Here is a 17,581-nt window from a genome sequence, read left to right on the forward strand (position 1 = left end):
AGCAATTGTAAATTTATACATAAGACTTGATGATCCTCAGGGTGTTTCAGTGAGAGTAAATGTTAGAATATCTAAATTAGTCTCTGGAGTGTAGTTTAGAGAAAATTGTATTTAGGAGAGGTACAGGGCTGCTGGTTGAAGTTTGCTTAGCTCCCACGTCTAATAGTCAACCTGGAAAGGTTATTTTGTGATTCACTAAGTGTTTTATAGTGGAAGTCCGCTGATAAGCTTTTATTTAATTTCTGGGCCTGACAATGTGAATAACTTCAATATGCAAGATTAAAAATTCTGAACAATAGATTCACTTCATTGAAATAGTCCACGTCAGACATATTACTATAATACATATTATTATAATGCTTAGAATTAAAATAAATTCAATAAAATCAAAATATATTAAAAATAGATTGTGTAAGTCTATATAAAAAACTCAGTTAAGAAAATTATGTTTGTCATATATTTATCCTTTTGAATAAATGTGACAAAATTTTAACAATTGTTGATGTACATTAATATTGCTTTTCTCATGGGGTAATTTAGTGATTCAGAGAAAGGGATTTTCTTTTGAAACACATTGTCACTTACATTGTCTAAATTTTTAACATTTTAGATTATCCTTTTTTGTTCCCAGCATTATTGGGAAAACAAGCATTTCAACTTGGTATTTACATCTACAAGTTTTAAACATTGTATGCTATTAATGTGCTAAGGCAACAAGATTATCTGCCCTCCTGATTTTACTCTTGTCATCTATGGTGTCGGCAGGAATTGCTGTATCACAAAGGAAGGTGTGTCAGATCAGTGATCCTGTTCAGCAGATTCTTGTTCAGCTGCACAAAATTATCTTCAGCACTCAAGTAAGCATTACTGTTGCTTCTGACATTCTGTACTTTTTAGTAATTTGCTGTTGTCAAAATGATGTTACTGCAAAGTGCTGCTAATTTAGTTACTGTTCTTTAAAAACAACAGAACTTGACATTTTTACAGATGGCAGGATGCTTTAAAAATATATCATTAAAATAAAGACTAACTTTGAATATTAGTATGTGGAGGATGGCAATAATTGAGTCATATAAAAAAAAAAAGCTGTAGCTCACCTCAGAAAAATGGATTGTACGGTAAAGTATTTTTACAACATTCTGTCATACCAGCAATATGACTACTTAAGGTGACAATATAATATACTGACTTGGAGAGTTAATAAAATGCTTTCTTCTGTAGTAATAGCTTCAATAATTTTGAAATTATATTTTAATTATCAGTACATATTAATGCTCTCTTTGGAATTTTAGTGCAATAGATGAAATCCTGAACATGCTAACTTTTTGAAATGTCAGATATTTTTCAAATTTAAGACTTATTTTAAAATTAAGTTCAACTGTTTCGTAGTGAGAGAGAGTTGAAGGTATTTCTTGTTGATTCCAAAACAAAAATGGAGCTGAGCTGATTAAAAATCTGAGTTCTCACCTAAAAATGTGATTGGAATCTCTTTATTCTGCAGAAAGATGGATACCATGCAGCTATTGGAGAAATTTGTTATTATTAAATAAACAGCTTTTTATTTTCCAAAATGAAGTGTTTACATTTGGGATGTGATGTTTATCTCCTCAGGGCTTTGAGATTGATCAGGCAAATTTGATTTTGTTTAGAACTGAATAACATAACTGAACTTGGATGTGCTTTACATGTCTCTCTTTTGGTTTTTTTTGGTATTTTTTTTTTAGTTGTCAAGCTTATCAAAACAGGTAATACAGGAATTAAATTATCACAGACAAAGGAAACAAACATTATTTAAAATAATTGGAAATTATAGCCTTCTCTTATCAGCAGAAATGAGGCAGTTCAGTTTTTACATGGTATTTTAGGAGTATGTCCAAGGTGCTCATTAGTGAGCCTATCCTTTCTGTTGAAGAAGGTTTTCTCAAGTGGCTTACTAATTAATATCAGTTATTGTAATGTTATGTGGATGCTCAAGAACTGAGAACTAACAGCAACTCAAAAACTGGCTCAGAATTGACCACTGAAGCAGCAGCAACAGCTTTTCTCTGATTTCAGAGAAACCAGAATCCATACCTGCACTTTTTTACTATGTTCCACATGCCTCCCTTGCATTTGTTTATGTTTTTACAAATCTGAGGTCGAGTATTTTTTATAATACACAGCTGTTTTCTCAAAATGTTACATATTCCATTTGACAGTTCTAAACTGAAGTTTGCAAAGAAGAGTTCTTGCCTGTTAGTTCTTGGCTGCCAGCAGCCTTCCCTGTTTCCATAGGAACAAGAATCAGAGTGATCTCTGGAAAACAATGTAAGAAAAAGCTTTTTAAAAAGCATTATGTAAATCCTTGGCCTTTTTTTTTTTTTTTTTAAACTGATCTGACAACTGATTTCATTAAAACAAAAGCTAAAATTGAACACTAGTGCCTGAGGCAACTCCAAGTTTCTCAAGCACTGGACTTGTTCTTTACCATTTCTGCTTCAGAATATCCCAGTGTCCCCATGGTACATTAACTACACACTGCAGTGGTATGTAATCCAGGAAATATGATGTCAGCCTTTCCTAAGGCATCATTTTATTTACTCTCTCATAGGCTAAGGAAAATTCAGCTTCTGACTTACAGCATATGTGTAAGGCCTTATCTGCATGAAAAAATAATAGTATCTGTCTGTTAAAAAAAAAAAAAATCTGCATGCCAGCAGGTGTCTGGAGAAGTCTTTTGTGCTTAGCATGTGACTTTGATCCCTGGTTTGTCCGAGCAAATCAGGATTCCTGTGAGGCCAATAAAACCATTCTGGATTGATAGCTGTCTAAGAGCAGTAATTTGTTCCAGTGGGATAAATGTCTCTATAATGTCTTCTATGGCAGTGTTTGAATGTGAATCCTCAGTGGCCAACCCCTCCCTAAGTAGTCAAAAAGCTTCCTGAATTCAGTTGAGTGGTACTTCATAAATTTACATCAATGAAATTATTATAAAGTGTGTACTAAATGGTAGAAAGTAATAGTTTTTCAAACAGTGTCTGCGGGCATAAACAACTATGCAGAAACAACATAGACAATAAATTCAAAAGGATAGTAATATACCACAGAATTGTTGTCAGACTGTGTTGATATCATTGCAGTTACCAAGAGCTGAAACTGTACATTTGCTGTTGGAACATAACAATTATTTTAAAGGAAAAATTATTTTAAAGTTTTTATTGAAGACTTTAAGTACATTATTTTGGGTTTTTGTTTGGGTTTTTGTTTTTTTTCTAAATATAGGTGAAAAATATGTTCTTTTTCAACCAAAAGGATACAAGAAGAAAAAGTATATAAAATAAGTTATGCTTTCTAAACAAGTGAAAGGTAAATTACCTCTCTCAGGAAGCTTAGCGCAAAAGAGGTGCTCTGAATTTTATTAAGACCCATAAGGACCTTAAAAGAGGCCACTGAAACCATTCTATGCCCATTCAATGAAGGTCTAAGCTTCTTCATTAATTCCAGACAGAGCAATTAATTATCACCAACATGAGATCTAGTGTAATGTTTTTTTGTGCTTCATCTGTAGAAAAATGTCCCAAATACTAGCACTTTGATCAGGGAGGCAAATCTGGTATTACCAGTGTTAGGCTAATAATGATGTTTACCTTCAGGACTAGAGGAGCTGAGTTATATGGTAAGCTAAACCTAACAGAATGGGGAATAAAAGGAGCCATATTAAAATATGCCATTAAATCAAGTCTTATACAGTTGTTTATCATGATGTCATTGGATATCCATGTTTCTTTTTGCAGGGTAGCTACATTTCTCAGTAATGGCACTTCTGAACCTGTCATTTTTATGGCAGGTGTAACTGAATGGTGAAAGTGGATTTCTTTGTTTCATGTAGCTTCCTCCAGTTTTGCAATGCAACTTGAAAAGGAGAATCAGTGAGAGATTCACACCATTTACTACTTGTGGTCAAATTTGTCTCTCTTTCCATTCAATCATGTTGTTGATATTAGTATCACAAAAATATAGGTGCAAGAGTCCATTTTCAAAAGGAAATCTTTAGAATAATCTCCAGCTATCCTATATTTGGCAAATATGGAGTCTCCTTAAGTAAGAAGTTTTGTCAGGTTGGTTTCAAGTTTGTATCTTGTCAGTAGAACTCTTTCTGTAAATGGAAAAGACCTGCTAGTTCCTAAGACAAAAAACCAGATTTCATCTCATCAGGGCTCAAAAAGACAAGAGGAAGAGGAATGTAACTAGGGATTATATAAGTTCTTAATTTATGCAAGCTCTGCTTGCTATGTTAATATTCCTTAATATTTTCTATGTTTTGGACTGCATTTCTACTTAAACACTTAATCTTAAGAGAGCAGTGTCCCAGAGTACCTTGAATATGACATACCTTGTCCTGTTACACAGTGTGTCAGCAACATTTTAGTGTCATCAATCTAAAAGTACTGCAGATTTGTAAGAATGGCCTGACTGAAGAAGCATTCTTGCATGTTTTCCAGTGACATGCTGGATGCTTTCCAACAGTGAAAGGTCTAATGACTAATATCAGAATTTCTAAATGTTCCTTCAGAATCTCCCGAGAGGACTGCAATCAGCAAAGGATTTGAACTTTATTTCCTTATTTCCTTGGCATCTGTGGGAGACTGAAGCTAAGATACTTCATTTATGAATTTATGATAAAGTAAATATTAGATTTATTATTGTACCTAAAATTTGATGACTAAGGTGACTTATTATCATTCACATAATTGTCCTTCTGTAACTTAATTTGATTATCACCTACTTCCACTGAATTATGGAATCTTCTAAGTAGTTGTTTGCTGTGAAACAGACTGATCCCAAATGCTGGATACCTCCTTTTTTTTTTTTTTTTTTTTTTTTTTGGTAATAATTAACCTGAGGTGCTAAAAACTTCCTGGAAGGTGGCACATTGGTAGTACATTAGATGCTTCTAAGGATGCTTCTAAAGATGCATAAGGATGCTTCTTTCTGAGCTATCAGTTTTATGCTATCCTGTAAATCAAGTTGGGATTTACATTTACCAATTCCTGTATTTGAGCCATAACACTAAATCTACTAAATACCTCCTCATTGTGTATTGAGTTGAAGTTTTCAGAAACGAATGCCCAAAAATATGGTAAGAAAATTGAAGTGTTTATTATAAAATTAACCTAATTTTCAGCTGTTCAGAAATAAAGGAAACTATTTGTAAATTTTATCAACTGTAAAATTGTGTTAGCTTCAAAACTACTGGATTTAAACCTGTTGAAAAGGGAAGAAATACTCTATCTAAAAAGTAAATGGTAGTAAATTGAAAATGCTTGAAATATTGAATGCAATTCTGGGCATTCTACCTTGAAGGAAATATAATTTAGATATCACTTGGAGGTAATGGGAGAAACCTAAATAGAGAAAAGAATTATGTTGAACTCTTACAGCAAATGTTTTTATGAGGTTGTACAATTTCTGGAAATAAAATTTTAAAATAATGGAGTTTTAACTACACCAAGTTAGAAAACCTAATAAGAATTACAGACAAAAAGATTCCTCCACTGATCAGTGGTGGGGTAAAGGTCTTCCAGCCCAGAGATTCTTCTGTTTCTGTAACTGTAAAAGTGTCATTATGCTGCAGAAATGCATAACAGATTTCTCTCCTGTACACAAAGATGGTCCTATTAGAGTTGTTGCCTGTGGATATTTTTAAAACTAGATGCTTTTAAGCTTAATGTTAGTATCATGCTCATATAAAGTAGCTGAACTGACTTTCAGATTTTAAAAGTGCTGGAATTCCTCTAATGGGAATTATACCACTTGAATATCAGCTAACAATTTCACTTGAAGCCACAGTTTTAAAAACCGGAGTCATCAGCTGCTTCTCTCATAGGTTCAAGAGAATACACTTTCCTGTTTATCTTCACAGAGAAGTGTAGTTTGTGACATTTTTTTCAGATAATCTGAAAAATCAGTGCATTATATTAAATGCAGCTTGCAATGTTCAGTGTTTCTGGAGAGAAAAAGGCAGGATGTTCAAAATCGTGTTCACCACTTTTCCATTAATCTAAAAAGTACTGAAATTCTTTTGACTTCTGATTCCACTGGGAAATGTAAGAAAGTGTAAACTGCCTCCTAGAAGTCTGAAGTTTTGGAAAATAGGAAGGATGTACTTTTCAGGTGTCTTTATTTTTTTAATCTCTTTTTTTCCCCCTAGATGCTGATGAATTGATTGAACCCAACATATTCACAGCGGATTGGCATGCGGTACATCTTTCTTCAGCTGGAAATATGTTGCTTCCAGATGACATAAAAGGTAAACAAAGCACCATAAACTTCTGTAGTGGCATATATTTTTCTAATAAAGTGTATGGTATCAAAGCAGAAAGAATTGCTATTCTAAGATCAGTCATTAAAGACAATAAAGTTATGTTGACCATACTGATATTCTGGGGGGGTTGTTTGTTTGTTTTTGGTTTGGAGTTCTTGGTTGGTTGGGTTTTGTTTTGTTTAATTCCTGGTAAGATACACAGTTTAGCACTGCTGGAACATTCTACTGATTGAAGAGACTACACTTTGAAATTATAAACAAATATCACAGATGCAAATAATTTATGATTCATCCATGAAAATGAATAGAGATGTTTGTAACTGAAAATGTCATAGTAAAGATTTACCTGTCCTTATGTATGATTTTTAAATCAAGTCTGTTTAAACCCTTATGTTGTTCTTCTGTCATGTTTGAAATAGTTGTAATGGGATGATTTAATTACATAGCTGGATCAAACCATACGAACTTGAGGAGGGAACACATACATATATGTATATATACTTTAGAATATATATAAATATATGTGTCAATTCTACTTTGTACTAGTGATACTCAGACAAATCATAAACACCATGTAAAATCAAATCTGCCACCTGTGGTGTCATCCAGGGTGGGCAGCTATAATTCCTGATTCAGAGATTTTTTTCATCATGTCTTTTTATGTGCAATGGACATAAGGGAAATGTGCAGCCTGTATTTTGGTAATTGTGGCATTTACATTTTTCTAAATACTGTGTTACAATCCATGGACTAGAGAACATAGTAACATTGAAATCTGTAGCACCAGGAAGAAGAGTGCAAAACCTTAATTTTGACAGCCTTTGTGTTGAAAATAGCGTATCTGTTCCACAGCTTATTGCAAAAACCAGAATTAATACTAGGTGTCAAGGGTGATATTGGAGTAGGAAATGAGTCTCTAACAATCACTTTAAATATGAGCATTATTTTGTTCCTGGAGACGATAATGTAATTTGTTGAGATGCTCATTATCTGTAATTTTTGAATCTCTTAACCTGCAGACAGTACTTTTGTCCTCACAAATTGCTGATGGCTGTGTGCTCTTTCTGCTATAAATTTCCACTGTAAGTGGGAAAAATAAGAAAGTTGCATTTCTGAGTTTTGTTACATTAAGTCTTTAAATTATTTTTCATTGGTTAGAGTACTTCCCTAATGTGTGTGCGACAAACATTCATATCATGCCATAAAATAACCCCACGTTTTCAGGGGGTCATTGTGCTCAGTGGGTTACTGATCATGAAGCTTCTGTCTTGTCATTATGTATGCTGTGAAATTACTAAGAAACTGATAAGGGAGCATAGATTCCAAATTCAGTAATATAACATTACTTACCTTTTACTTTAAGGCATTTTTGATGCTTCTGGCATTGCAGAAGGGATGACATATGAACAGTTGCAGGTAAGCTGTATATTTACGTATATGTATTCATTTATTAGTCTTAAGGAACATAATTCACTAAAATTAAGTTCTTTTGTGTTGTAGACTCTAACTGAGGAGGTTCTAGAGGAAAGTTGTTATTATAGTTTCTCTTCTTTCAGGTCAGTCTAGTCAATTTAAAAATTAGGATGTGCTAAACCCAAATTTATAATCTTCCTGTTTATGTGACTGCAATTCACTTTAAACTTGGTGAAGTATGGGGTTTATGATAATACATGGATACATGGACTGGAAGAAATATATGTGGGACATATTAACTAATCTAAGCAGCTTTTTTTGGCCACATTTGTTTTCTTCATTCAGATGAAAGAGTCATACAAGTGTGGCAGCAATTTCCTTACATTTTTTCCCCACATAAACTCACATCTGAACAAAAGGTTAATTACATAGAAGAATATTTTATTTTAACACTCTGCCATTACAGGGTTTAAAGGACAAAGCTGATATCTTTAGCAAAATATTTGAGTACAGTGCAAAATCCAGTATAAGTGTTTACTAGCACAAAAGTGCTAGGGGATGAAAAGAAATGTGGTGGTCTTTGAAACTAGGCAAATGCTTTGCCCTCAAGATGGTATGTCTTTTCCTGCAGGAAAATTTTGACACAAGAAAGAAAATATATTAACTATAAAATTTCTCATGTTTTTCATCTGAAGTCCTGTTATTTATCATCTCAAATATTCTTTAATGCAAAAGAAACATTAACTGCTTCACTTAAGTCTATTCTTGTCTTTACATTAATCACCATTTTAAAGTTTGTGAGACTACAGTTAGTTTAGGTTTTCTATAAAAACAAATAAACAAGCATAAACCCTCCCAATCCCTTGCCCTCCCTATTATAAGATTATAAGTATTAAAATATTTTAAGAATGGTTCCTGGTGCTTCAGTAGTATTTTTCAGTTATTTCTTGTCTCTGCAAAGTTTTTGATATGATTCAAGCTCAAAAATTTTTTGATGGTAGCCTGAATATTTCTAGAGGCTGGTATTTATAATATTTCTATTAAACTGGTATTTCAGCTTGCAAGTGTCTTGCAGCTGCTAGCTCCGCGTATTGAAAATCATGATTCAACACTCCCAAAATAAAATAACAGTTCAATCTCTAAACTTTCAGGGTGTGCTTGAATTATATTTACAGACTACTTTTTCATCCATAAGGTCTAACAAACTTCTTTATGAATGCTTTCAAGTATTTAAAAATTTTTGCCCTCATGACAATCTCCCAGAATTTGATGCAGTAGAAAAAGCATCACAAAACTTATGAAAAAAAAAAAAAAAAAGAAAAAGACATCAAGGTCTGCCAAGTCCTATTATAAATATACAAATGTGTTGTAGTTTTATAGGCATTTATCTCACAGACTAATAAAAAGTGTCTACATTTAACAAAGGAGGTGAATATGCTGAATATGGACTTCAGTGATTTTTTTTACAAGAACTACTACACAGATAAGGTATCTGTTAAACTAAATCAGCATCATAGAGTATTTCATTTTGAAAGGACATGTTAAGGATTGAGTCCAACTCCCTGCTCCTCACAGGACTTCCTAACACTAAGCCATATGATCAGAGCTTCATCCAGATACTCCTTGAACTCAGACTCCTTGAACTCATTGGTGCAGTGACCACTTGCCTGCAGAGAGAGTTCCAGTGAGGAACCTTTTCCTCATGGCCAATCTGAACTTCCCTTAGCACAATTTCATTTCATTCCCTTGTGTCCTATTACTGTAAATGTAATTGCTGAAATATAGAGCATACTTCAAGATTGCAGGCATATATGCTGATACTTTTAACATATGAATGCCACAGAAATCCACATGGGACTACCAGCAGTGAAATAATTAACTGTCTTTTTTTCCTGATTTATTCAGAACTTTTTTTTTCTGCTCTGCTGGAATTCCTTAGAGAGTAGCTGTTCTGCAGAAAACTAACTGAAGATTCTAAATCTTTTAAAATGTTATTTTAAGGGAGGCATAAAAAAATTATCCTTCATAGCTACCTGGGATGACAGCATATTATAAGGAATTCTTCTCGATCCTGCTGAAGGAAACAGGTGAAAGAGCAAGCAGTACATTTCAACATGTATGTAAGCTCTGGAGAAGGCCAGGGATATTCATCCTTAATCACATTGGTTGATGCGCTATGTCTTTGATTTTCACAGGAGCACAAGAAAATTGGAAAGCACATTTCGTTTTCCCTGAGTCATGCAATTTCTTTAGCAGTACTTGGAGTATGTTATCCACAATCAGTGCTGATTTTTTTTTTTTTTTGTGGGATTTGTAGCAAACCCAAAATTGATTTTGGAGTGAATTTTGGAGGAATGGAGTGAAATCTCCTCACAGGTATGAATCTCCTTAGAAGCTAAGATTTATGTTGTCTAGATTTTTTTGGGTTTTCTTAATGGCTTAGATTTGTTAGTGGTGTGCATGCAACTGCTATTGCAGATTTTGCCTGACTCCATTCAATGTGTGTCACTACAGCATGTCCTGGCTTTAGCTGGCAGATACAAGACAGTCATTCTGCAACCCTGTTGTTGTTCTGTCACCACCAACTTGTTTTTTCACTGTGCTTTTTGTCGTGAATTGACCATGGCTGGATGCCAAGTACCCACCACAGCTGCTCTGTCACTCCTCTCCACAGCAGAGCAGGGAAGAGAAAATATGACAGAAGGTTCATGAATTGAGATAAAGACAGGGAGAGACATCACCCACTAATTCCTGTCACAGGCAGAACAGACTCGACTTGGGGATATTTGCTGAATTTATTACAGATCAGAATCAGAGCTGAATAATGAGATGCAAAACAAATCTTAAAAATACCTCCCCCACTCTCCTGTCTCCTTCTTGGCTGTACCTACTCCCCCAAAGTGGTGCAGAGAGTCAGGGAATGGGGGTCACAGTTCATCACAGGTTGTTCCTGACACTGTTCAGGGAGAGGAGACCTTCCCGTGTTCCACTGTGGGATTGCTCTCACATGAGACAGTTCTCCACAAATTTCTAGAGCCTGAGTGCTTCCCATGGGATACAGTTCTTCACAAACTGCCTCAATGTGGGTCACTTTTCCATGGGATGCAGTCCTTCAAGAGTAGCCTACTGCAGTGTGGGTCCCCCACAGGATCACAAATCCTTCCAGGAAACCTGCTGCAATGTGGGCTCCTCTCTCCATGGATCTTCAGATTCCTGCCAGGAGCCTATTACAGCATAGGCCTCCCACAGGGTCACAGTCTCCTCTCAGGCATTCACCTCTCCAGTGCGGGTCTCTCCCATGGGCTGCAGGGGGATCTCTGCATTCCCATGGACCTCCATGGGCTGCAGGGGGATCTCTGCACTCCCATGGACCTCCATGGGCTGCAGGGGGATCTCTGCATTCCCATGGACCTCCATGGGCTGCAGGGGCACAGCTGCCTCACCATGGGCTGCACCATGGGCTGCAGGAGAATTGCAGCTCTGGCGCCTGGAACACCTCCTACCCTCCTTCACCACTGACCTTGGTGTCTGCAGACTTGTGTTCTCACATATTCCTCTCACCCTTTTCTTCTCTGAGCACAACTAAATCAGAATAACTTTTTCCTTTTGAATCTGTTATCACAGAGACATTATCACCATCTCTGATTGGGTCAGCCTTGGCCAGCTGCAGCCTGGACCCAACAGGCAATGGCTCTGTCAGACATGGGGGAAGCTTCTGGTAACTTCTCACAGAAGCCACTCCACTACCAAAACCTGTCCATGCAAACCCTGTTTGAATACTATTATTTGCTATGAGGCATAATTATGTTTGATTCCCCTGTCATTATTATGTTGTTTCCCAGACAAAGTTCTACTCCCAAATAACTTATATTCTTTCCTCCAGAAAACTGACAGACCAGGCTTTAGCCTTGGCTGTCAAAAACATGTCTATATTTCCAGAGAACTTGCCATGTTTTCTGAAGTTTGTTCTGCTCAGTGCAGAGCCTTCAGAACTTAGCAATTTTTATTTTTTCCTGCTCACTCTCTGTCCAAATAGCAGAGTCCAGTATTGAATGATTCATTTGGTTAGCAGACAGAATCATTAGGTTTCACTTCAAACTCTCCAAACAACATAAGCAAGCTAGAAGAACAAATCAGTTTCCTGAGCTGCACGGCAAGTCACTTATCAGTATCCACCATTACCTGGTTTTAGTCCATCATGCAGTAATTGGTTTGCAGCCCTCACAACAACATCCTATCAGCCATTCTTGCCTAAAGTTGATTTGAGCCTGGCTCTACTACCTCTCTTTTACATACAGTGAGACATTTCAGAAGCAACTGCAAATTTTCCAGCAGAACCTCAATCCATCCTGTAACTTTCCTGCAATCCCTTTCTTAGAAAAATGTTCCCAGAGAAGCTTTAGAAAAAAGTATTTAGAATATCTTACTTGCTTTAGCAACATATAGGCCAATACTATTTTAAAAATTACTTATGTTACATTAAAAGCTTTTAGTTTAGACTGGGTTTTAGATTTTCTAAGCTGTAATCATGCAGCATGTGTGGGTCTTTCCCAGTGGAAACAGAATGACAGTGCTTCTAGCAGGAAACAAATTGCCTTCCCTTCAGCTCATAATATGGTACTAGCTTGTCTAGTAGAAATGAGAAGGAAAAGAACTTCAAGGGTCAGAAGTCCTTAGAAGGCACATCAAAATACCACAAACTTGATTTGAAAAATTGCAAATGTTTAAAGATGCTTTTCATTTTAGGGCCAAATTTCCTCACATTTTCTGACCAAGTTGACATTGACATTATCCATTACATGTATTGTAAGGCTACAAGGTGAATTTTGGTTTAGAACAAGGAATTGGGATGTGTGCTATGGCTAAAAGCATGGTTAAATGCAGAATAATTAGCTAGATAATGTAATAATGCAATCTTCTACCTCGCTGTGGAACATACTTTATAGAGAAAATTCTGAAAACATGTTGTATTTATTTTCTGGTTTGGAGGAATATATGCATTGTCTTTCTCTCTCATCACTGTTGTCCCTTATTGTGCCCTTCTAATATTCTAAGAAGATAAGATGGGAAACCAAATCTTAAGTGAGGTGATGACATGAAAATTGTAGTAGGACAAATGTATAAAGAGTTAAAAATAATTCAAGCAACTTGATTGGGTGATGAGAGAAACATAAATTCTTTAGAAACTGACAGCTTCATAAGAATAATGTCATGCTGCTTTTTTTACCCTATTTTCATTATAGTAGTAATTACTATCTCAATACCAGTCATTTCATGGGGATTAATGACCAGCTGAGGATAATGACCCTCAGCTTTATCTTGAATAATCAACTTGTGCCCATTTATCACTAATCTCCTGAAATTACTCAGCACTCCAATTGTATTACTTATTTATACAGAAATTTGGTAAACATGCATAAAAAGACCCTGTAATGTTTCCAAATTATTCCGCTCACATCCATTGTGCCACTCTTTTTCTTTTCCACCTTCTGATTTAATATTATACTGCAGAAGAGGCAAGCTCCTTGTTTGTGAGACTATTGATGAATAAGGCAGTGAATACCAGTTTTAAAATTTCATCCTGCTTTTTTATATTAAAGTATATGTGCAATACCCAAATTAATGCAGAAATCTATTTTTAATAAATTGCTTGAAGAGACCTAATCCAAGAGAAACTCAGTGAAAAGAAAAAATGAAGTGGTCAGAGATAGGAGATATGTTCAGCTCAGTGCTGTAGCTCTGTTGTGGTTTCACTCCCATGGGCAACCTCAGCACCACACATCCACTCGTTCACTCCCCTGCAGTAGGACAGATGAAAGAATTGGAAGAATAAAAGTTAAAAAGCTCTTGGCTTGAGATAAAGACAGTTTAATAGGTAAAGTAGAATCTGCACCTGCAAGCAATGCAAAAGAAATAATTATTTCTCTGCTTCCTAACAGCAGGCAGGTTTACCCATTTCCAGGAAAGCAGGACTCCCTCACATCTCACAATTACTTGGGAAGACAAGTGCCATAACTCCAAATATACCACCTGCCTTTTCTTCTTCTTTCCTCCAGCTTTTATTGCGGAGCATGATGCCACATGGTATGGAACATCCCTTTGGCCAGTTGTCAGGGGTCAGCTGTCCTGGCTGTGTCCCTTCCCAGCTTCTTGTGCACTCTCAGCCTAAGCACTGGTGGGGTGGTGAGAGATGCAAAAGTTGCCCTGGTGTTGTGTAAGTGTTGTTCAGCAATAACTAAAACACTGGTATGTTGTCCACACCGTTGCCAGCACAAATCCAAAATATAGTAGCATGCAAATTACTGTGGAGAAATTTAACTCTAACCCAGCCAAAAGCACACAAGCTCAAATGACCATATCTGTTTGTGAGGAATGCTTCAACATTTGTTTTGTAGGAAAAAAAATGGTTTCAGTGCAAGTAAGACTATATGGAAACAGGCTTCATAATTCAATGCATATATTGATATGTTGTCACATAGTTTCTTAACTTTCTTCAGTGAAATTTATTTCATTGTTATTGAAATTTTAGAAATAGAGAAGTAACTAATTTTGTGGTTAGAAAGAGCTATTTCATGAAGAGCTAAACTGTCAAGTGTGTCTCTAATGATAGCTATACATTTTTAACTACTCAAAGAATATCTCAAGGTATTATCCCCAGAAGGATTATATAGCTCAGGAATGACAGCAAATTCTGAACAGTGCCTGTTTGAGGCAGCTCTCATTTATATTTGGTCTATGGTCCATAATTTGAATATAGAAATGCATTAGTGGAGCTTTTGCTGCCTGCAAATTTTTACCATGTTAATTAAGTCTTCTTCAACATAATTACCTCTTTAATTCTGTTATATGGCTAAGAGATTCAGATTTGTACTTCGTTTAGTTAATGTTTTTTTAATGTTCTAGAACATACTGAACTAGGCAATAGATGACAGTACACAGCTCCAATACTCCTGGAATCTAAAGCAGGTCTTTTGGTCTGGTGATATCTAGGTGATTTAAGATAATCTGTTCCTTTTTATTCTTGCCTGGAATCATTTCCACTAATGTTGCCAGGTACCTGTTAATTGCTTTTTTCTTCCAAATGTTGGCCGTGTAGGTTTCTAGTTTTCACACACAAAAGATTGTTTTGGTCAGCAAGCCATACCAGCATTCTGCTGAATTATACTTCTCCCAAAGGAGGTAAAAAAGTTTGCCAAAGCACAGAAGTACTTTTTACTACTATTATTATTGTTGTTATTTTACTATTATTATTGTCATCATCATCATCACTACTAAGCATTCATGGCTGCAACTGTCTTTAATTTACCGCCCTGCAGTTCTGATGGCTGCCAGCTGAGGGTCTGTGTGGCACGGTAAGTTTCTAGTCTATTTCCACAGACCAGCATTCACTTCACCTTTTGAGTCAGCTGTCCTTCCACTAAGAGGCAGTATTGGCCTATCTTTCTTAAGTCATAGAGCCTACAGAAATTAAAAGCACCATGAAAACCTGGTGTAGCAGTTGATCCTGGCTTTAATTTCATCCAACTCCTGGGGTTAGACAGTGACTATAATATTTGTCACATTGATGAATACAGAGAGTTCCAATGACAAACATTTGGGCATGACATGGATTAAAAGACACTTGCTGGACAGGGTTCACTGCAGCACATGGTGATTGTCACAATGTGCCTTTTCACACTTGCTAGAGAGATAATTTTAACCAAGTTGTTCCAGCTGCACAGATATAAGCTGCATTCAGAAGATATATGTCCAGGCTTCATGGTAATGGTAGAAATTCTACAGAAATGATGACTTATAAACTAGGAAAAATGTATCCTTTGGATTCTAGGGTATTACAGCTCTTCATGTCAAAATCAAAAGTCAGGTGTGAAAAATGTATTGCTAACTGTATTTTTAGAGAATTGCAGAAATATTCTGGTTATTTCATGGGTAACCAGTAAGCTAGTAACAAAGAGAATTTGAATTTTTTTCCTGGTATTACAGTGCCATGACAAAACATTTTTCCCACTTTGGTTAGTAAGTCAGACTTTAATATATTTATTTTATTTGAGGCTTGTTTTTCCTGTGAGTCAGAATGATAAGGACTGTGGAAGAAACTGTTGGTTTTTAGCAATTAGTTAGCATCAAGACTGCTAGACTTGGCTTGTATTAGTACTGCTAGGTATAAAAGATGGATAACCTGGCTGTTATTCATGACATTGTATGGTGTAGAACAGAGAAGTAATCAATCTGGTGCAAGTACCAAAATAATCTGATCACATGGTAGGATTGTCATTGATGCAAAACCTCTTCCTACACTCAAGCTGAGGATTATCTTTAGCAATGAGATATACAGAAAGGTGCTTTTCACCTCTTGTTGGAAAAAATGAAAAAGCATCTGGCCTGAATTTAGGCTGACTCGTAGGTATCAAGTAATTGGTACAGTTCAGTCTGTATAGACAAAATTAAGTGGTCTCCTGACACTAGAAATGCCCGAAGTCTACAGTGCCTGTAGAAAAAGTGCATGTTTATGAAGCTGTCTGTCAGCATTTGGACTGTGGCAATGACTGTTTTCAACAGCAGGCAGATGGCTCTGGTCCCTTGCAGAGATCACATGCCCTGAGTTCTCAGACATTCTTCTATGAGCTCTCCACCTTTGAGTGGAAGCATCTGTCATCACAGACTTGTTTGGCCAAGATAAGATGGGTTTGTTCTGGCAGCTCTGAAGCAAGTCTTTCTACCAGTTTGATGAAAAGATTTAAGAACAACTACTGTGCATCAGAGATGCATGGTGGAAATTGTGCATAGAGCATAGATAAACTCTGTCAAAGAGCATCAAATAGAAAGATACCTTCCTACCTAAGCTGGTTCAAAAGCTCAGTATAGTCTAAAATCATTCTTGTGCAAACATTCTTATACAGCTACTGTGAACTTAACATTTTCAGTTGAAGTAAAGAGGAGGTTTTTGGGGTTTGCTTTTTTTTTGTTGGTTTGGGTTTTTTTGGGGGGGCATAAGGGGTTTTTTGTTGTTGTTGGTGGTGGTGGTGGTTGTTTTGGTTTTGTTGGTTTTTTTAGGCTTTCATGGTTTGGTCCAGCTGGTCAGTTTAGCTGATAAGAATGTAATATCCTTCCGTGTCATAGCAAGATGGTGTTTAAAGGCATTTTGGGAACTCTTAGACTAAATAAAAGACAATCTGAAAGTTTGGGAGGAAATAGAAGATGAAACTGATCTCAGTGTTCAGAAATCAGGGCCATACAAAGATAAAATCTTTTAAGATCTCCTTAATGACTGTGGCTAGAGGAGGAATTGTAGAGTTACATAGGTGACATAGTGGGTGTTTTGATATAAGGGTGCAAGACAGAACAAAAACTATTCCAGGATGTCAGTATAGTACTAATAGACACAATGTTCATCTAAGTACTGTAGTTGTGTCCTTTGTTTACGAGTACTTCCTTTTTACTAGCAGAACATCAATTTTCTGATTAGGGAAAGTCAAATCATCATGTTTCTGACATGGTACTCCACAAAGATAAATTTTAGGCCTCATCATAATATCAACTGTAGTTTTGAAAGTTAATTTGAAAGCTTTTACTAAGACAAATCATGGGAAAATAATATAAAAAGAAGAAATAACTGTTTTGCTTACATTGTGTCTGTAAACCCTCTCAATCTTCTGAGCTTTCCATGTTTTCCTGGAGTCCTACAGTTCTATAAATCTGTGCCATGGAAGGATCTGAAAGATTTTACTCTTTGCATCACTAAATGAAGGCACTGAATTTAAGAAACTTTGGCCTACCTTTCTTGATCATATTAAAAATATTCTAGTATTGTTTTCCTTATTAACTTGTCTGTTATAGCAAGGATTAGCCAAAAAAGTTCGGGTT

General features: G+C 35.9%; 1 protein-coding gene across 1 annotated transcript in view; it reads left to right on the top strand.

Moving 5' to 3' along the window:
• Positions 1-7,870, top strand: part of NEK10 (NIMA related kinase 10) — an 86,474-nt gene extending 78,604 nt beyond the window's left edge. The window contains 5 exon segments of the mRNA XM_077782206.1: positions 759-857; positions 3,869-3,938; positions 6,191-6,289; positions 7,668-7,720; positions 7,805-7,870. Coding sequence (XP_077638332.1) covers positions 759-857; positions 3,869-3,938; positions 6,191-6,289; positions 7,668-7,720; positions 7,805-7,870 — 387 coding nt within the window.
• Positions 7,871-17,581: the final 9,711 nt, after the last annotated feature.

This window comes from Lonchura striata, chromosome 1 (assembly GCF_046129695.1).
Source record: "Lonchura striata isolate bLonStr1 chromosome 1, bLonStr1.mat, whole genome shotgun sequence".
In the NCBI taxonomy this organism is placed as follows: domain Eukaryota; kingdom Metazoa; phylum Chordata; class Aves; order Passeriformes; family Estrildidae; genus Lonchura; species Lonchura striata.